We start from the raw sequence: 20,488 nt of genomic DNA, 5'->3' as shown, positions 1-20,488 counted from the left end.
ATGCAAGTTCCATGTTTCCAAGTTTGCATCCCCTTTGCCTCCTTTTATTCTACTATACAGAAAGAAAAAAAGACCAAGAGAACCTCCAAAACCCACTCACTAAGGGAGGCTATCCAACCAAGGTCCTCATCCTCTTCCCCCCCCCGTGGCGTTTTTTTGTATTTCCTTTCGTAAGCATCGCGCGCTCGCTGTGGTGTTGTGCCATTCTGGCAGAACAGAACCGCCATAAAAGACAAGACGCGTCAAGTCGTTGCAAATCAAGTCAAACCGAACCAAACCAAACCAGTAAACGCCTGCCTGTAACCACCGCCTGTCCATTCCTGGTTGTTGCCTTGCCCACCGTTTCCGTATGCAATTATGCTCCTGATGCCGCTGTCCGATCATGATGCATCCTCCAATCACCTCCCTCAGTGCCGGAGGCTCCCGCTTCGTCCTCTCCCGTTGGGAGCACTTGCTCCTCGCTCATTCATCCTCGTCACCCATTCAAGCACCGTCTCGTAGCAGAGCACATATTGTCTCAGACTCTGCACCATGCTCAGTCTCTGTTCTCGGAAATCCTCCACCGTCTTCTGAATCAGATCCACGCTGTCGTCGTACAACCAGCTCGTGTCAATGGCTGAGGCGCCACGTGCCACTCTCCTCTCCATGCTGGATCTTTGACCGGGGGTGTAAAAGTTAAAGTTTCTAACAGATCGAGGAGACACATCTCCTGTCTCTCCCATGGGAACGTCGCCCTCTGGGTCTCGTCCTCGCACTGCCGCAACCTTGGCTTGTCTCTGACGTTTCAACATGTCGATTACGCTGTCCACCGTGCAAAACGTTCCTGTGCGTCCACATCCGGCCGAGCAGTGAACCAGCATCGGCCGCGCGCGCGAATCCAGCTCAGGCTCATCGTACCAGGTGATGGGCAGCTCGATCGGTGAGGACTTGGATCCCACCACCGATTGCGTCTCGATGGGAAGAGCGGACCGCTGCATGACGTTGGCCAGCTCAATAAGCGCCAACAGGTGAGATGGCTGCGCCGGAGTGCCAAAGTCGGGCCACGATGGGAAGTGAAGATGCGTGATCTCCCGAATCGGGTCGAAAGGATGGGCGTTGTGCGACAGGGCAAACTTTCGAACAATGACGTACGGAGTTTCTGTTTGGCCCTGCAGAGGCTTCGGTGTCGGCGTGGCGGACTCTAGAGTAGTCGTCGTGTTTGCGCGTCTTCTTCCCTGTTCGCCCATCGAGGCAGACGGAGTAGCGTGCGAATCGGATCTATGCTTATCAATATCAAGGGACACCTTCTTCTCAGAAAGCGGCTTAAGCCTGATGGCTCCAAAGTCTCTGCCCTTCCAGTAGGGGTGGCACTTAAGCTGGCCCCCCTCCGACTCGGCAGTCAACATGACAATGACACGCACATCCTGCTCCCAGATAACAGACCAGAAGTCCTGGACATTGTTAGCAAGGCACAACTTGAGGCTCAGAATGAACATACCTCGAATGTAGCAGGGAGCGGGCCCTGGGTGGCAATGTACCGCTTGTTACTCCGCGAAGCCCTGAGGTGGCTGGCGTTGATGTAATCACATGAGCCTTCCGGCTTCTCCTGAAGCTTGACTCGGGCGTGCTCAAAGGGTAGAATGTCCTTGTATCGGTTTTTGCCACCCTTCTCAACACCACATAGCTGAACTGGTGCGCGCTTCTCCTTGTTGCTAGGGTTGAAAGCAGCATATGCCGCCTTCATACGGGACTGTTCGTCAACCTCGATGTGCAGGAACTTGTCAGACACCTTCTTTCCGTGATCCGGCTTGGATGCCGCGTCTCGCAGCCACCTAGGCAAAGAAGGCGAATCCAAAGCAGAAGGTCGAGAGACATCAAGTTGACCAACACCGTCTGCAAGGTCCATGTTTTGTCGAATATTGGCGAAGAAGGGGTTGACATCGTTGGTGGAGGTAGGAAGCATCACTCCGCCAATGACAGGAGCAATACCTCCGTGGCCAGGCTTTCCAGGGGAGCCAGTCGCGCATTGATGGTCGACAAAATCCGGGTAATGTTCCTGGAAGGAGTTGAACCCGCCCTTGAGAATACAGGTACCGCCTGAGAATCCTTCGTTGGTGAACTTCTTGATCATGTTCTGGGCAGTGACGGCATCCCGCTTGTCAGATGAGTGAGCATCGTAGACCACAATATAGTCCATGTCTCTCCACCTGGAGAATTTACTTGACTCAGATCCTCCCTGGAATGTCTGCTGGAGTTTCTGAATGTTAAAGGTAGCCCGCTTTAGAAGGGTGGTCGGGATACAGAGGTTAAGACCACCCTGGATTCTAGCATGGGCGTAGTTTTGCGATGAGCGAAGATCGAGGATAAGGAGCCGGTCTTCCTGAACAGTTCGAAGCAGATCCTTGAGCTGCGCACCGGTAATCATGTGAGGCTGTCCTGGCTCCAGGGTTGCAGGTACCGTCTCGGACCGTCGAATATCTCGAGCATCGGGGGGTTCGACACGGTGCTCCATTACTGACAACCGCGGATCGCGGTCCTCTGATCGAGTTAAACTCGTACGGTGCTGCGGGGGGTCCATTGGCCGCGGCGATTCGAACCGGGGTAGATTAAGAGTGGGGAAATGGTTATGAAGAGACGATTCCGAGTTGCGTTTCGACTCGGACGAAACATATGCTGAATCCTGTAGGCTTTCCTGGTCAACATCCATTCGACTTGCGGGTCGAATGCTGGCAGCACTGAGACCGCGACCAAATGGAGACTCTGCGCCGGTTTCGCTCCCATGAGTGTGCCATCGCGGCGGTCGAGGTCGCACGGGGGCAACTCCGGACGACGAGACGGAGGGAATGGCGTAATGGCTAGTTGATAGAGCAAAGGACTTGCCCCGGTTAAGGTCCGCCTGTCTCTTGAAAGCCTCGAATTCAGGGTTTGCGTCAAGAGGAACCTGCTTTGGAATGGCTGCGGCGAAAGACTTTACTGAGGATGATGGGCTCCAGGTATCCTTAGGGAGACCAGAGGAAGAGTCTCCTCGCTCATTGCCCGACTCGACAATGAGGCCAAAGTAATTAGGACTAGGTGCTCTCGCATCTGGAATGACGCGCGGTGAGAGCTTGGGGGGGTGGTTCTGGCCCACCGAGTAGGGCATTCGTGGAGATTGGAGGGGAGTCGAGGATTTTGTCTGCTTGGATCGCAGCGACTGAGAATGCGAGATTGTGTACGAATTTGAGCGTGAATGAGAAGTCGGGACACCAGAGGCGACGGGAGAATGGCGAGCAGGTGTTTTCATGGTATAATGAAGACTTGGTGTACGGTCGCCGGTCCGAGAGTCATGCATGGCGAAGGCGGTGATGGGAGTAGTCGACGTCATCTCCAGAGAAGCAGGGGGTTAAGGAGGCTGAGCGAGGCTTCTCATAAGGCCATGGCGACAGAGGCTGAGGAGGGAATCGAACAAAAAAGTAGAAACTCAAGATGAGCCTTGCTAGGCTTAGAGGACGAGGGTTCAAGGGCGAGGAGCCGTCCACCAAAAGAGGTGAGGGATGTGGTAGATTTGAATAGAGATGGATGGGAGACGGGAGGTGAAGAAGCGGGCGGATGGTGGGGTCTTGAATCCCTGGAACACTTGGAAACAGGCCAAGAAGGGGGGCGTTTAGTCGGGGGGGGATGGAAGGGTCGCCAGGGGGGGAAGAGACCTGAAGCCAGAGGGCTCGATAGAGGCTACGGCTGCTCAGACGGTAACCGAATTAGACAGGCTCTGACGTGACGGATGGACGAGGAACGGTAGGTAGCTTATACATGGAGGGTGAGGGGTAGATTTATAATAGGCGAGGAGTGCTTCGAGCGAAGGAGGGACGAAAAGGCGTGAAAGACGTAGAGGGCGCAAGAGGGCGGGTAGACGGTGGCGATAGAAATTGGGGGGGCAGCCCAAAAGACGCCGTTACCGTGGGATGGCGACGGTGGCGTCTGACGGCCGATGACGCGGGGTGGAGCAGGGGGGATCAGTGCAGCAGTCGGTAGAAGGCTGCTTTGTCACGAACGGATTTGAGAGAAGGGAATTGACACGTTTAAGATGTTGGATAGATTTGAAATAGATTCGTGGCAATTGTTGAGGCAGTGAATAATCGAGAAGCTGAGGTATGAGCAGGAAAAGTCATCTACCAGCTACCTACCTAATTACAGACAGCCGCGCGCAAGAAAGCCGAGTCTACTGACTGCTCGTCAGCAATACCAAGCGAGGAAACACAGAAAGACGCAACAGCGGGGAGGTGCCTGCTTAAGGAAGAATCCCTCGAAGCTGTCAAGGGAAACCCTATCTTGCCTATGCTGCCTGTGCTCGACTCCCAGCGTGGGATGCGATGGAAGGGCGTGGACGCGGGGTGGTGGGTGGACGAGGATTCGGGAATGCAGTTGCAGGCATTTCGCGATGGATGATTCCATTTTAATTTAATCAATCAAGCTTACTGTCACGGGTTGTTTTACCCCGATGGCTTTTTCTTCAGATGCATCAAGGGACCTGAGCTAGACAAGCAGCTGTGAGATCTGCCCTCCCATTCAACCCTCAAGCTTTTCCAATGCTTCAAGAATTGCACAGAAGCTTCTGAATGGTTACCGACGTCGATCATGATTGTCCTCTTGCGCAGAATAACCCCGCTTGCGGTCTTCGTGTTTATTCTAACCTGTCGATCTCATGATGATAAGTTTCTGGTGGTGGCGTGCGGGACAATAGCACTTGCGAAAAAGGGTCCATAACCAACGGTTTCCCGGTGAGGACGGTCGTTGGGGTCACATCGATGAAAGGATGAGGCTGCTAGGGGGAGGGGTCAGGTTTGGGATCGCGTGTAGTAAAGATCGTCGCCTAATTGCTTGCTTGCTTGCTTGCTGCTCTCTCTTTCTCTCCGGTCCGGCTTTGCGATGCACCACCACCTTGGAACATGGACGGGTTGGACCCCTTGAAATCGGTAGGTTCGCACTCGCACACACCCACATTGTCTTGTTCTCCCCTTTATCTCTTTGCTGCTTCTATTGGATGCTGGCTGTCTAGCGGTGGGAGCATGTCGTGCTACTGTAATTACTGCACGGGGACTAGTTTTCCAGCCGCAACCCGAGAAGAACAAAATAACCCCAGTTGCGCCGTTTACTACCTAATTAACCCAGATTTTTAAGCGGTGGGTGGCCCTACGGATGGCCCTGAGAGAGAGAAACTTGAACTTCTAGTGATTGTTCTTGAGGCTTGAACCCCTTGGCCGTCCACCCCCTTGGCTTCACCACCCATCCACACCTCTTTTTTTCCAGACTAACATGACTTTTTAAACTTTGGACTGAGCACACGGGATGCCATCATTCTGCTTTGTTCCCCCCTCTCTCCTCCATGAAGATCCTTCTTTGTTAATGCCTCTCTTTCTCTCTCTTCAAAAAGAGTCGAGAATTTCAACCCCCTACCTCCCCCCCTGTCCTCGTCCCCATGCTGTCACTCAAACTCGCTCTCCCCCCTGGCCATTATATCGTCATTGCGGCGTCAGGGTCCACCGGAAAAAGAGGATCCCCCCTGTCAAACCCAGGAGCGTGCATCTGGTCCGTTTTTCCCTTTGAGAGCCTTGGGTCCAACCAGAAAAACGCGTGGCGCCTTTACCAACGTCACCGGCCCGCATTCACACTTTTTTTCTTCCATTGTCAATCGAACTCGGAAGCGCATTTTGCCCATGACGCTCTGGAAAACTCCGCCTTTTTCGTCTTGTCCGCTCTCCGATAGAAAAACACAAATCTGCCCACTCAAGTCCCCCCCTCCGCTTGGCTATGCACCCAACCCCCCGGAAGCTTGCTCTCGGGGTACAGTAGCAGAATGCTATCCGGGGCCCGGCAGAGTCTAGAACAGACGGGTTTTCCTTCTTTTTAGGCCATGATCCTCGCTGCAGATAGACTAGACTCACTCTCTCGCGCGCGCGCGTCACACCTTGTAGAACCTTTTTTGGTGTTGGCCAACCTTGAACCTCCGAACCCCTTGTTGACTCTTCTTCTTGTTCAACCTCACAGCGGCAGCTGTTCTGACGGTCTGGACCCGGGTCTTGCATATGAGTATGGGGATACGGGGCTTCGGCATGACGTAGATACTGAGACAACACCTGATGGGAGATTTGCCCTTGCAACTGTTTCACGACATCAAGCAATCTCGGTCATCTTGAAAGTTCCATGCTTCAGAGCAGAAAGCTGAATCGTGGGACGGGTCTTCTTCAGCTCCTGTCAAAAACGCCTGACGCTTCCGCTAGACCAGCCTTTCTGACTAGGTTCTGTTTCAAGGCTTGTGCTCTGGCGTCCAGGGCTGAGGCAAGCCAGGATCTTGGCGGGCTGGTGGTACACGGCATGTTCCAGATCGTGAGCCTTTTGATCCAGAGGATGATCAAGGACTGAAGCTCCATCACGAGCTGAATCTTTGCTGACGTGCTGCCTTGTCCTAGGGGTTCTTGACAGCAAGTTCTCGACTCTTCGTGACAACTCTCTTGCGTGTAACTGGTCTCTGTAGAGGCTTCGGTGAATTGATCACTCCGAACCCTCTCTGCATTGTCCCTCGGACGACTCATGTAATGCTTGTGACATGCTTCCTTCTTAGACCTTGTTAAGCAATTGAGCCATTGGCTTTCCGTCGACCGAATTCGTCCGTTCCCCATCCCACACGCGATATCGAACCAGACCTGACCTGGGGCTAGAGCCGACAGCCTCGTCCGGAGATGGGCTTGCCGTTTCACCCACGTCCATTCTTACGGTTCCCGATTAGGCTGTCCCCCTCCAGCGTTAAGCGCACACCCTTTCTTTTTTCCCTTCCCTTGCCGGACGGAGCAAGCACACACACACTCACACATCGCTTCACCGTCATCCACATCGAAGGGCCTGGACCCTGAGATCATCGCCCCCCCTTGAACGTGATTATCAAATCAGCCTGGGGTGTCGCACGCGAGTTTGTCGGCGAACGGATCAGCGGCGCCTGCTCGCTCAGCTTGTGCTGCTTTCTAAGCTGCCACTCTGCGAGAGCCTCCTTCTGACGGGTGGTAATTCAAGGCTTTGTACAACACGGGTACGCGCATGATTACTTCAAGACGAAAAAGACAAGAAAAATCATCGCGGAACCGCTCAAGTGGGAACTCCTTCATAGTTGGCCGGGGACTCGGGTCAAACATCCCTGGAAACCAACAGCCCCCCTCCCCCGTCCCGCGCGCGCTGCTGGTGGCCCTTTACCGCCAGTTTCCAAGAAACCTCCGGCCCAGAAACGATGGCGTTGATTCCAAGCTTTTGGTCCTTTTTGCCCTCTCTCTTCCCATACTTCTAGACTTGGTGCCACGAGACGCCGCCTCGCGGGCCCAACGTAGCCACGCCAGGTCCAGCCCTAGCAAGGCGGACCCTGGAAATCTTGTCTTGGATCTGGGAGCGGGAGGGGCACGAGGGTCAAGAGAACAGCCTGTTTTGTCTGTTAATGCTTGGGGTCATGGTGAATTACCAGGTCAAGGTCTTCTTAGACGCGCCTATTCCTCTACGCATGATTTCTGGATTCTCTCTTGTCCCCCCCACGCGGAGGGATTTTTACCACATGGCATTCTACATCGTCCGGAAGACCCTACCGAAGCCAGGCGACCCCTCATAGCCCCAAGCCCTGCCTACCTCAATGACGTAGGTTGGACCGTTCTAGATGCTGACGGGGTATGCTCTAGCTGAAGAGACAACGCATCAGACAAGAAAAGAGATGCCCGCGGCTTGTTGAACATGACATATTCAACTCACACTCAGCCTCTTGAGAGTTGCCTCGTCGGGCGGTTTTTCCTCCAATATCCCTGGTCCTGGTGGTTGCCAGCCACGCCGATCATGCAAGCCCTCTCACAACACCACGAGGGTAGTTCCCCCCCATCCCATTCCCGCAAGGCGGAACGGGGACAGGCGAGGGTTCACCTTGCAGGATGATTTGATTCCTGATCGAGTAAGCGGGGGAGAAGAGAGGACTCCAACCTCGCATGACTAGCTGACGGTTTTCGCAACCTCCGTTGCCGTTCGGTAGTCCCTTGATGATGCGATAGTCCTAAACCTAGTTCTCAGCTCATCGCGGAGCCAAGTCATCGGGCCTGGAGGTCAAAGTGTCAGCTTTCGTAGGGGAGCTTCAGCTTGCGAGATAGACATAAGAGCACGACGGGAGCTCTCGGACGCAGCTCAACGTCATCAATATTGTCCCGTCGGTATAGTAGTCATAATCGCCGAGTTAAAATCCGAGACTTGTGCCCTCCACCTTCTAAAGCTGAGTGATGCTCTCGTATTGTAGCCTCTGAGAACTCTCTGTGTAGCAACCCGACTATCTAAAACACACTCGGCAACTTGTTACAGTCATATACGGTAAAGCTCGGTTATTGTAATTATTCGACTTCCCTTTCAGACAATTATCTCATCATTGACATACCCGAGAGTTTACTAGTTAGTCAAGTGGCTGGGAGATCTATCTCACCCAACTACAGTACGAGATCTAGTTTTAATTACCTCTCCGCTATAAGATCAGCTCATATGCATGCTACGCAGAAACTCTCTTGCCAGAATATGCGTCCCTCCCAACGGACGGCCGTTTCAAAAACGCCCAACGGCCGATGCATCATGCGGGCCCTGAGTGCATTATCAACCAGGCACTCAATAGTCCCGATTCGAGGCACATGTGCTCAGTCATGATGAGCACATCACTCTTATAATTAGCTTGTATCTCTCTGTTCTCCGCCTCCCCGATCTTTTTTACACACCGCCAGGTTTGTTTCTGGCTTAGATACACCAACACCGGGGACAGCCCGGCCGTAGACATGCGGGTCCAGGGAGGGCTCAGTTGACTTGGGTCATGACCTGGCTCGAGGCACGTGCCGGCAGTCCGGCAACTCTGCATCAAGACGGGGACAACACATGGCTCTATCGTCGTCTATCGTTAGACTCCAGCCGGGAAGGAATGCGGCAGAACCTAGCGTCAGATGCACGACTCGTGAGGAAAAGGAAGAAAAAACTTCTGAAACCAGCGGGTATCGGGGCACCCGAGTGGGATAGGATAACTTCATCCTTAGCCGGTTGGCGTTTTGACGGGAAGGGGATCTGGTTAGTCTGGCAGGCTAGACCCCGACGCCGTGGCTTGCTTTGGCCGAGTCAATGACGCTCAAGAGTCAAACGGTTTGAGCTTTTTCGTAGCATGAAGCCCACAAGCGGAAAACCTAAGGTGATGGTATTTCCGGTGGCTTTTATTCAACAAGAAATGCTTCATACGGCTAGGGCTTAGGAGGCGCTGACAACTCACTCCTGGTTAAGGAAAGGTTCGAACAACGGACTACACGTGGCTTGCGCATTGTCCCTTTGAACCATCTGGCTAGAGCTTCCACGGGGTCTAGGACTCAGATGTCAGCGGAGCGATCTCTCCGGACCCTGAGGGGATCTAGACATGTTGGGTGAAACCTGCACAAAAGTCAATGGAGCAGCTGATGCGGAATAAGACAATGCCATGGCTCTCTTTGGTTATTTGGGATATGGGCTTTTAGAATATATTGTTTTCGTGCCAGCTGCGAGTGTCACTCACACGGATCAAGGAATAAATGAGACATCAAGAGGGCTAGTTACCTAGCTCCCCTCAAGCAGAACAATCAGCTAGAGATAGATTCTAATAAAGGTAAAGCTTTAGAGCTCCTTTGCCTATCCTTATTATACTCTATCTATTATCTTTAGGGGATAATAAGGTAAAGGGTTTATCTAAGCATCTCTCTTTTTCCTCGTCCCGGGTGTCACTCATGAACAAAAACATATTCCCCCTTCGTATTCATCAAGAGCTGAGGAGTGCTTACCGGAACAGTCCTAGGTATCATTGACTTTCAAGTACAGGTAGCTCGGACTTCTGGTATGGTCTCAAACTCGCTCGCGGCTACTCTTGTCATCGGCGTGTTACTTATCGTGAGACAATCTTATAAACCTCAAGCTGAGCTGACATCTTTGGACAATGACCCCATGTCTCAGCAAGCTGACAGCAACCAGTCACTCAATCATGCACGCAAGGAATCGCGAATGCGCTTGGCTATCATTGTTTCCGCTGGTACAATTGATTATCCTTACAACTCCCTCCCGCTGCCATGTCCCAACCCATCTATGAATAACCAGATCCCATCGCGGACCCGGCAGATGTACCACCAGCAGAGACAGAATAGCGATAGATCGATAGAAAAAGGCGCCTCCTCTTGCGTTTTCTTTACTTCCAGAGCTTGCCCAGCGACACCTCCTTGTCGTCGTGCTTGTTGAGGATCTTTGCTGTGGCAAGCTCAAAGTCCTCCTGCGTGACGTGGACTCTCCTCTCACGGAGAGCGTACATACCAGCCTCCGTACACACACCCTTAAGCTCAGCACCAGAGCAGCCGTTCATCTTCTCGGCAATCTTGGTGAGGTTGATGCCACGGGTCAGGTTCATCTTGCGGCTGTGGATTCGGAGAATGTCGGCACGAGCCTCAACGCTGGGCGGGGGGAACTCGATCTTGCGGTCGATACGTCCTGGTCGAAGGAGGGCGGGGTCAAGAATGTCGAGTCGGTTGGTGGCCATGATGACCTTGATGTTCTTAGTGGGCTCGAAGCCGTCGAGCTGGTTCAGTAGCTCAAGCATGGTTCGCTGCACTTCCGAGTCGCCTCCGGAAGAGCCCTCTACTCGCGAAGAACCAATGCTGTCAATCTCATCCATGAAGATGATGGAAGGAGCATGCTCTCGGGCCATGACGAAGAGTTCTCGCACCATTCGGCTACCCTCTCCAATGTACTTTTGTACCAGCTCGGAACCTGACACTCGAATAAACTTGCAGGCAGTGTGGTGGGCGACGGCTCGTGCCAGCAGTGTCTTTCCGGTACCGGGAGGACCGTAGAGCAGAACTCCCTTGGGCTGTGCAATACCGAGCGACTCGAAAAGCTCGGGGTGCTTGAGACCAAGCTCGATAACTTCCTTGATCTCCTTGATCTGTTGGTCCAGACCACCAATCATGTCGTATGTGCTGTCTGGAACCTTCTCCACCATCATGAGGGAGACGAGAGGGTCGACCGAAGATGGAAGCATCTTCTCGAGTTTGTAGCTGTCAGACAAAAGAGTGACTCGTTTTCCGGGTGTGAGCTTTCCGATATCGACACTATCCGATACATCGACGACTGGACAAACTGTAAGCATTATCGATTGGGCGAGGGGTATGGAGTAAACGTACCATATTTGCCTTCTGGGTGCACCTTGACGAGAACCTTCTTAGTACTCATCACCTTGACAACCTCGCCGACATAAGATCCGGGCTGTTGCAGCAGACCCAGCTCTTCTCTCAACAATCGTACGCGGGAGTTGTAGTCGTTTCTCTGGGCCTCGAGGCGACGAAGTGCAGCTTGACCCTTGAGGATCTCGAGCTTCATAGCCTCGATCTTGTTGTGGTAGTACGCGTCCAGCGCCATCTTGGCGGAGCTCCCTTGACGTCAGGGAAACGATGTCGAAGTAGATAATTCGTAGAGCGAGGATAGGGTGTTCGCGTGGTTTGCGCAGGGGGCGGGATGGGAGTGAAGGCGGAGGATATGATGGAAATCGGAGACTGGGTCGGTTGCGATGAGGTTGGAGCTCGATGACAAGGCTACAGCTTGTCTCGTAAGCCCCAGGCGAATGCACAGGCCAGCTTGAGCGCAAGCAGCTGCATGTGGTCGGGATTATGTTGAGCCGAGCTCCGGGTGGGGTGGTCTAGGGTAGGCAGGCAGGGAAGCAAGGCACCCACCTCTTGGCCGGGGGGCACGGCACCCACGCCCAGCATGCCCAGCCCAGCACTCCAACTCCAAGTCTGAGGTGCAGGCGATACCCCACCACCTGAACCTTGTCGATCGAGACACCAACGATATCTAGACATGGTCACATCATGATAGCCTTGATCGGCGGCTCGGTAATGGCGGCTCTTTCTATGCTTGGCTGCTCTGCTATTCTACTTGGGCATCCTCCAATTCTTCTGGCACAGCTTTGAGCCCTCTCAATCTCCTCCTCGATCAATCCGCATCAACAGCTGCACGACAGCGTCTGTGCCAACCAAGCTCCTGGAGTTGCAAAATGACGTTGCCTCCACTGGACCAGGGCGCACGCGCAATGGACAGCCAGACACGCTAGGCTATCCTGGGTAAGCTAGCTGATCACGAGCAGCAAGGTTGGCCAGTAGTGGGTCAAGCAGAGGAACCTATGCTAGGTGCAGTAGGTTTTGGGGATTGACATTGTGTACGTTTGATTTGTGTGGTGTTGTGCAGGTAAACATCCGACCTCTCCTCCCTTGCCTTGGGCAGGATAGCGGCGCTGATACTTTGTGCCATAGCTCGACCCGCCTTCAGCTGTTCATTCTCTCTTTCCCATCATCAGCTTCGAGCACCCTCCTGCTCGTCGTAACTCTTTGTTCCCTGTGGTGGTTTTTTGGCAGGTTCCTCGCAGTCTCAGACAGCAGCCAACACCGAGACCAGTTTTCTCACCCGGCGACGCCGTCTATCGTTTCCTCTTTTTTTTTAATAATACCCTCACGTTGGGCAAAAAACAAAGCAAAGCCCCGACATCTCAGCTCATTTAAATCACCAGACCCAACGCAACCCAACTCGACCCGGATCTTCGTCGCTTGGGCATCGCATCCTCCGGTATCTCGGCGCTGCATCGTAACATTGGCATGCTCGGCATTCCCACTTCCATTCGTCGTTCAAGGACAGGCATAACCTTGATCTGAAATTCTTTTGCAACTCGTGCTCGATCTCTGTTTGCCTCCTCCGTCCTACAAAAAAGCACGCGAGGCCATCGTGACAACCTCGTGTATCCTTCAGTCGACCTGCGCTGGCCCCAGTGTCACCATTCACCATGGATCCCTCGAGGCGAGAAAGCTCGTCAGCTGCGCGCCCAGGCGACTCGTCTGGTGCGACGTCTCCGGCAGACACGCGCAATCCTCCTACTCGAACCGAGTCTACAACTCGTGCCGAGGACGATGGCTTGTCCGAGAGCTTCCAGTCCACTGACACAATGCGACGGAGGCCTGAGGGTTATGGTAGGTTTCTCGCCAAATATGAAGGGACCCAGGAGTAATCTTAGCTTCCCAGGTTCGATAAGCGGACCGGCTGCCTCCAGCTCTAATCCTCAACCCACCGAATCATCCCAAGAACGCACATCATCTCGACCCTCTCAATCATCGCGTGCCTCCAAGGGCCCTGAACGAGTGCGATCCGTCACCCGACTTCGAAAGCCCCCTATGCCTCGACGCCCATCCTCTACGCCCCATCGCGGCGGCGTCTACTCTGTTGACGACGAGGCGCACGAGGTCGAGGCCGACGCTGCTGAGCGCCAGCAGACATACCGTCGCAGACCACAGCTCCCGACACAGCTGTCTCGCGTCCACTCGCGCCAAGACGACAACGATGATAACGAAGACGATAATATCAATGAAGATACCGAAGATCCCTCCGATAGCGCCGCCGACAACGAAGAACCCCATGCAGAAGAGCTTGACCTAGAAGACCATGTCGACTGCGAGTCTGATGGCGAGGTTAGTGAGGCCGAAAGCTTCACCCTCAAGGATCGACAGCAGGCCATCAACCAGACCCATCCTTTCGGTATCCGTGTATGGAAGCCTGCACTGTACAAGAAGGATCGTTCGATTCAAAAGTTTGCCCAAGCCGATATTCACTCGGCTCCGGGTGGCAGAGTGAGCAACTGGCTCCTTGCCTTCAACCTGTTCTGGACTCTCCTGTTCGGTTGGTGGATGGCCTCTCTGGCAGCTCTGGGCGCCATAACCTGTCTGCTTTTCTCTGCTGCTCCTAGTGGGAGAGAGTATGGAAGAGTCCTCTGGGGTCTTGCAGGATACCTGTTTTACCCATTTGGCAAGTTTGTGCGTCTGGAGAAGGACGAGGCCTACATGGATGAGGATCAAGATGAAGGCCGCAGCATTTCAGAGTACGAGCAATGGCAGAGCGGAGACCTCGAGTACGGACGACTCTTTTTCGGACCTGATCGCAATCGCTCGATTATAGGGCGCTCGAGGAGAAGCATTGATTCTGAGCCCAGTGAGACTGAGAGCCTGCTCGGTCGCGGTCGACGCGGTGAGAGTTCCGAGCTGCCTCCTCGAATCAAGCGGAGACTGTTCGGTCGTGGCCAGTGGAACATTGGCCGAGTCATCTTCTTCGTCTTCTTCTACTGTCTGATCTCACCCTCGCTCATCATCGTGTCTGGCATCTGTTGGTTCTTGGTGTTCTGGATTCCTATGGGTAAGGCGACATTCCTGCTCTTCGACCACCTACGACGACACCCTCTGGCATTGTCCTTTGAGACGGACATTAGATATGTGCGATCCGATGATGCCACAACGTCCTCGATCCTACTTTGCACCTACCGTGCCGTGGGCTCCAGATACTGGAAGTATACGGTGGACGGAACCAACATCTTCCTCATCAACCTCATGGTGGTAGTTGGCTTCGTTATTCTCGACTGGCTCGTTCTCGAGGGTGTGTTCCACGTGGAGGGCTTCATTACGTCGCCCGCCTTTTTGTTCGTTGCTGGTCTTTTGTCCATTATTCCTCTGGCCTACTTCATTGGACAGGCCGTTGCCTCCATTTCAGCCCAATCCTCGATGGGTGTGGGTGCCGCTATCAACGCCTTCTTCGCAACTGTGGTCGAGGTCTTCCTGTACTGTGTTGCCCTGACCCAAGGCAAGGGCCAGCTTGTCGAGGGAAGTATCGTGGGCAGTATCTTTGCCGGTATCCTCTTCCTGCCTGGTATCTCGATGTGTTTTGGTGCCCTCAAGCGAAAGACGCAACGATTCAACGCCCGGTCTGCCGGTGTTACGTCTACTATGTTGTTGTTTGCTGTGGTTGGTGCTTTTGGTCCAACTCTGTTCTACCAGATCTACGGAACTCACGAGCTTAACTGCACTGAATGCGAGGACTACGGCTCTGGGGATAACGGCCGAGACTGTCGTCGTTGCTACTTTTCGCAGGCTCCTTCGCTTAGCGACAGGTTCTATCTTGAGGCAGTTCGCCCTTACTGCTATATGGCTGCTGCGATGCTGTTCTTCTCGTACCTCATTGGTCTCTGGTTCACTCTTCGAACGCACGCGGCTGTCATTTGGAACGCCGAGATTGACGAGAAGCGACACGAGGAGCACATGCACTCAATGCATTCATCCAGCGTTCGACCTTCTCAGGCTCATGCTCCGGTCGTCGCTGATGCCAGTGGAAACGATGTGCGCGATTCTCACCTCTACAAGCGCATCCTTGGCCAGTCCTTGAAGCAGTCTGGACTGCCCGAAGAACTGTCTCGCCAAGGCTCTACTGCCACGCAGGTGCTGTCTACTTCCAACGGTTCTACCTCGACTCCACACGTTGTCCCCCCGAAGTCCAGCGGCGGCGAGCCTGCTCGCTCCGCCCTTCACGTTCCTGGTCTCAGCGATGCCGACAACAAGCTCCTCGCCCGCGAGGTGGCTGAGATTGCCGCAACTGCTGCTACTATTGCCTCCCGTGAGCGTATCTCGAGGCGGCCATCTGCTCTTCCTGTAGCCCACGGTGCAGGCTCTCGTCCCCAGGCTGCCACGCGTCCACCTCACCATGAGGCCGAGACAGAACCTCCTGCCACTGAAGCCCATGCCAGCCATGGCCACGATGCCCCCAACTGGAGTCGTACCAAGAGTTCCGTGATCCTCCTCGGAGCCACTGTTTTGTACGCCATCATTGCTGAGATTTTGGTTGATACCGTGGATGTTGTCCTGGAGAGCTTCTCGATTGATCAAAAGTTCCTTGGTATTACCCTGTTTGCTCTTGTGCCCAACACGACTGAGTTTTTGGTAAGATCCCGGCCCATTTATGATCTTATTAACAGTCACTAACCATGTCTAGAACGCCATCTCGTTCGCTATGAACGGAAACATCGCCTTGTCCATGGAAATCGGTTCAGCCTACGCTCTGCAGGTGTGCCTGCTTCAGATCCCCGCGCTCGTCTTTTACTCTGCGTTCTGGCCAGGTGTTCCTACCGGCGGTGATCCGGCATTGTATACCTTCTCCCTCCTGTTCCCTCAGTGGGATATGGTGACGGTTATCCTGTGCGTGTTCTTGTTGAGCTACATGTACGGAGAAGGAAAGAGCAACTACTTCAAGGGCAGCATCCTAATGCTGACCTATCTTGTTGTTGTTATCGGCTACTACTTTAGCGGCTTCACCTCCGATTCTATGGGTATGCAGAGGTTCGACGTCATGGGAGCCGATGGTCAGTATCAGAGTTACAAAACGATTGGCAGATCGACGAATGGAAGGGCATTCCAGGTTTGAATGCGATGACTTGTGGGGAGTGAGGGATGGTTGACATAGGAGAGAGAGGGAGGACTGGTTGTTGTCTGACTTTAATATCGCACATACACTACATACATTGAGATGCCTGTTTCATGGATGATGGCGTTCTCTTCAGGTTATTAGCTGTCAATACTGGCAGTTTGGCTTGGGAGGTGGCTAGCACGAAGTGTCATTGCATTGGGCTTGTTGGAGTTGCCTGTGTTACCAGGCTTTAGCATGGGTTCGGTCGTTACAAGGTGTTGGATGGCATATTGTTTTAGTTCCGTAAATTGTTTCATAGGAGCATTTTATCACATAGCAATCACGCAGCGTGGGACTCATTGAGATTTGAAATTTGTTTAACCACTGTCTTTCAAGACAGCTGAGGTATGTACTGGTATTGACAAGGCCACCATATGGGCCACATGGGTAACGTGTATGTACAAAGAAGGTCTATGCTGTTTCTCTAACTCCCCCAACCCCTATTTTGGAACCGTTTAAGCCTTGCCGAAGCCAGCGGTGTTGACGACGTTCTTGGCATCGTTAAAGCTGGAAGCCTTGGCAATGGTCTTGCCCTTGAAGTTGCCGAGGAAGCTGGTGTCAGTGCCACCAAGAGCACCGGAGCTGCCGAAGCCGTTGAGCTCGCAGTTGCGGCCGAGGCTGGCGGCGCAAGCGGTGTTGGAGCTGGTGGTGGTGCTGCCGAAGAGCTTGCCCTTGTAGCCGGCAACGACGGGGTTCTTGACGTTCTGGAAGATGTTACCCTCGGCGAGGACGCTGCCGGAGTCGATCTCGAAAGCGTGGTCGGGGACGTCGTAGAAGTAGTTGTTGACGGCGTGGAGGAGGGTGTTGCCAGAGACCTTGGGGGCACGGCCGGAGCTGTGATAGATGTAGTTGTTCTTGAAGGTGATCAAGTCGTTGGCACCGGCAAAGTAGATGCCCCAGTAGTGGTAGGTGTTGCAGCTGGCGGACCAGGAGCTGGTGCCATCGATCTTGGAGTTGGAGATGGTGACACGGTTGCAGGCCTTGTTGCCGAGAACAATGTGCTGGCGGCCGACGAGCGAGGTGGTGACATGGTCGATCCAGACCAGATCGGCGTCGTCGACGGTGATGGCATCACCGCCCCAGACGAGGCTGGGGTTGAGGTTGGTGACATGAACGTTCTGGATGATGACGTTCTTGGCTCCAACGATGCGCAGGCCCTTGCCCTTGATGACACCCTTGTTTCCAACACCGATCAGACTCTTGTTAGAGCCGACCTTGATGCCCAGCATACCGGCCTTGTCGTATTTGACGGTGACCTTCTTGGCGTTGGGCTGGTAGTTGCCGCACCAGTTGTCCTTGTTGATAGACAACTGGCACTGGGAGCCGGTTCCCCAGGGGGCGCATCCCGTCTCGGTGGCGGTACCCTCGGTGCCGGTGAAGTCGATGGTGCGGTCGAGGTAGATGACGCGCGCCTGAGAGTCGCCAAGATAAGAGACCAGCTCCGAGGCGCTCTTGGGGTAGACGGCAGAAGCAGAACCACCGCCAGTGGTACCCGAGGCGAAACCCTCGGGCTTGGTGGGGAGAGCACCAAAGGCGGCGGGGACGAGAGCCGTGACGGCGAGGAGGGTCTTGAAGAGGGAGGGCATGTTGAAGGTGTTGAGGTGTAGAAACAGAATCAGTTGTCGTTCACCATGGTCCTTCTATATATCCCAACAGCTCGGTCCTTGCCGAGAGTTCTCGTCTGCTTGGCACACGGCACTCACGGCAGCAGACTCAACTCCCAGCCCTACTTCGTACCAACCCCTTCATCGGGTCAGGGCCGGGAACGGGGCCCGGGGTGGGTTGCCGGATCGGGCAAGGCGGCGGCCTCTGATTCGTGGGCGGTCGGAATCCCGTTGTTTCGCCCCGGTGGGCAATCCCCTGAAATATTAAGCTCGACCCGTTCATTCGGACGTGGCGTGAGCTGTTGCTCTGGAACAACGTTTCTAAGACAGGGCTTGCGAACTATTGGTGTTTTTGCGCGTATCGCTCGGACCGAGATGTATCATATTAGTTGATTAAGGGTATCCGTGCCTCCATAGTGCCACGACTAGCTTCCTAGTAAAGGAAGGATATTGAGGCTATGATAAGCTTAAGTATCACAAGCGCTCGACTAACGATAGCGTATACCAACTTGATTATCAATGTTCTGGCTAAAAACATGCCCGCCAGTGTCAGTGTTTAAGGTGTTCTTTGTTCATGCTCCATCACTGCTGAGGAGTCCTACGTATGTATGAATGTATGCAAGAACAAGACAAAATTTCACACAATTTCCTTGTCTCCATGAGCAATTCCTCAAGGTTAAAAAATGCCATAAATAACCTGGTCGAGACAGGGAAGTAGTTGAAGTATAAGCTGTGGAGTTGCAAATCCAAACTCGACATCGCACGATTACGGAGAAAAGGATATTGCACGAAACAAACGAGAACTCGTCATATTTTCTTTTATTAGCGGAAAGTATAACCAGCATCATCATGTCTGTCTCTCAGGGATTGAATGTCGGTGAGGGAGAGCCTGAAGGAGAGGTCACCGCCTCACCCCAGCCGGGAGATGCTGAAGCCCCAGTTGCTTCGCTCGAGGAGCTTTCCGTCTCGAATGGATCTACCAACGCCAATCTCGCCAGGTTACCTGACGAAATTGTCCTCTTCATCATAAAGGACTTGCGCCGGGCGAGCTTGAAGAGCCTGGCCCTGACGTGTGCTAACCTATGCCGCATCGTGCGTCCTGACTTCTATCGTAGTGGGAAGTACAAGACTTTTCGTCTGGCCTTGAGGACGGGAGATCTAGGTATGGTACAGCGGTGTGCTCTATATGACGCTGCCCCTATTAATGGAGTCTGGAAGGTCGGGTTCCGAGAGGACGGTCATGTCAAGGAGTGTGAGTGCAGCACCTTGTTCTCGCATCTTGTCCACCGCCCGGTCCATTTTCTGACTCTAGGCCTCAACAAGGACGAAACGACGGCCGATCAGTGCTTCGAGGTGCTTCAGTGGCTCGTCGACCAGGGCTCTGATATCACCGCTGCGTCCATTGATGACCGGGGCTGGGACGACATAGAGGCCGATGCCCAGATCGACTTCGTCAGGAGAATGAAGCACATGCCGTGCTCCTTCCTCCAGACCTTCAAGATGTCTACAGACAGGGACAAGCTCGACGGCGTCGCCAAGATTGTATGTCACCTATCATCTCAGGACTTCAACTTCCCGCGATTGGTACGGGGTGTAGGGTCAACCCTCAGAAGCAAGGAGGAGTACACAGAGTTTACTCCTCTCAGCTTCGACTCGCCCTTTCTCGTCACGATGCTGATGAGGTCGGCCTGTCCGCCCTCGCTGCTCGAGGCCTTCCTGAAGCAGCTTAAGCGTCAAGGTGTCAAACTGACTTGCCCTCGCGACAGTTGTCCGCCTGAATTCAAGTACGGTGAGCTTGTAGATGACCACGACGCGGACTTTGACCCGCCGCCGGCCATTCTAACTCAGGTGTGGGAGTTGGTGGCCGAGCTGTATAACGATCTCTTTGATCCGCAGAGGTGGAAGCCGCTTTATATCGGCGAGGTAGGGGACATCTGGGTAGAAAAGGTGAGACTATTAGATGAATACGAAGGTATCAACGATGTAGAGAGACTATTCCTCGTCTCTATTCTATCTGCCCTGCGAAAGATCGAAGCCAGAGCCCAGGCCTCAGGCAGCTTAGACATCAAGCGAGACGCCAAGGCCTGCTGGTACGAGCTCTCCATGACCTTTGAAAGCTTCTTTGACGACGACCAGCTCCTAGACTCCCAGTACCGGCACCCAGAGGGCAGGATGCACAGGTTCGCCCTCTGGGCCAGCTGGGATCCGCAGAAGCTCTGGGCCAAGAGCCTCAAGAAGGCTCCGTGCGGTAAGTTTTTCAAGAACCGGCACCGTGTCGATGGGCCGGTGAATGTTATGAGTGATTGGCCGCAGGAGTGGCGCTGGGCAGATGCCGGTTGGCTAATTGACAAAGATCCCGACTGGTGTAAGATCCCTTTGAAGGAGTGGTAAGTCAGAGGTGCCTTGCTGAGGCTAGAGTTGTGCTTGGAGAGTGATGCGCTTAAATGATTTGCCTCTTGAATACTTTCGGCGTCATCTTGGTATGAATAAATGACAGGATTTCTCTGAATTGACTTGCCCCCGTGATTGTGCCATTTTCTAAAGGCCTTCAA

General features: G+C 53.7%; 5 protein-coding genes across 5 annotated transcripts; 2 read left to right on the top strand and 3 right to left on the bottom strand.

The window, feature by feature from the left end:
* Positions 1–407: 407 nt before the first annotated feature.
* Positions 408–3,310, bottom strand: LRP88_07569 (uncharacterized protein; the record flags this gene model as incomplete). Its single annotated transcript, XM_083244095.1, has 2 exons — positions 408–1,430; positions 1,478–3,310. 2 exons carry the CDS (start codon positions 3,308–3,310, stop codon positions 408–410), a joined length of 2,856 nt encoding a protein of 951 aa, XP_083098589.1.
* A 6,894-nt stretch (positions 3,311–10,204) lies between these two features.
* Positions 10,205–11,427, bottom strand: LRP88_07568 (proteasome regulatory particle base subunit RPT6; the record flags this gene model as incomplete). Its single annotated transcript, XM_083244094.1, has 2 exons — positions 10,205–11,139; positions 11,193–11,427. The coding sequence occupies 2 exons, from the start codon at positions 11,425–11,427 to the stop codon at positions 10,205–10,207; spliced, it is 1,170 nt and encodes a 389-aa protein (XP_083098588.1).
* Positions 11,428–12,841: 1,414 nt separating this feature from the next.
* On the top strand, positions 12,842–16,290 carry LRP88_07567 (calcium:hydrogen antiporter; the record flags this gene model as incomplete). Its single annotated transcript, XM_083244093.1, has 3 exons — positions 12,842–13,025; positions 13,078–15,809; positions 15,862–16,290. The coding sequence occupies 3 exons, from the start codon at positions 12,842–12,844 to the stop codon at positions 16,288–16,290; spliced, it is 3,345 nt and encodes a 1,114-aa protein (XP_083098587.1).
* A 497-nt stretch (positions 16,291–16,787) lies between these two features.
* On the bottom strand, positions 16,788–17,918 carry LRP88_07566 (pectin lyase fold/virulence factor; the record flags this gene model as incomplete). The annotated part of the gene is made up of 1 exon (XM_083244092.1): positions 16,788–17,918. One exon carries the CDS (start codon positions 17,916–17,918, stop codon positions 16,788–16,790), a length of 1,131 nt encoding a protein of 376 aa, XP_083098586.1.
* Positions 17,919–18,785: 867 nt separating this feature from the next.
* On the top strand, positions 18,786–20,327 carry LRP88_07565 (uncharacterized protein; the record flags this gene model as incomplete). The annotated part of the gene is made up of 1 exon (XM_083244091.1): positions 18,786–20,327. The coding sequence occupies one exon, from the start codon at positions 18,786–18,788 to the stop codon at positions 20,325–20,327; it is 1,542 nt and encodes a 513-aa protein (XP_083098585.1).
* Between the last annotated feature and the right edge of the window lie 161 nt (positions 20,328–20,488).

The sequence above is a fragment of the Fusarium phalaenopsidis genome, assembly GCF_050370095.1.
Source record: "Fusarium phalaenopsidis strain FUZ10S chromosome Unknown contig_32302, whole genome shotgun sequence".
NCBI lineage: Eukaryota > Fungi > Ascomycota > Sordariomycetes > Hypocreales > Nectriaceae > Fusarium > Fusarium phalaenopsidis.
This window is presented reverse-complemented; position numbering and strand designations above follow the sequence as displayed.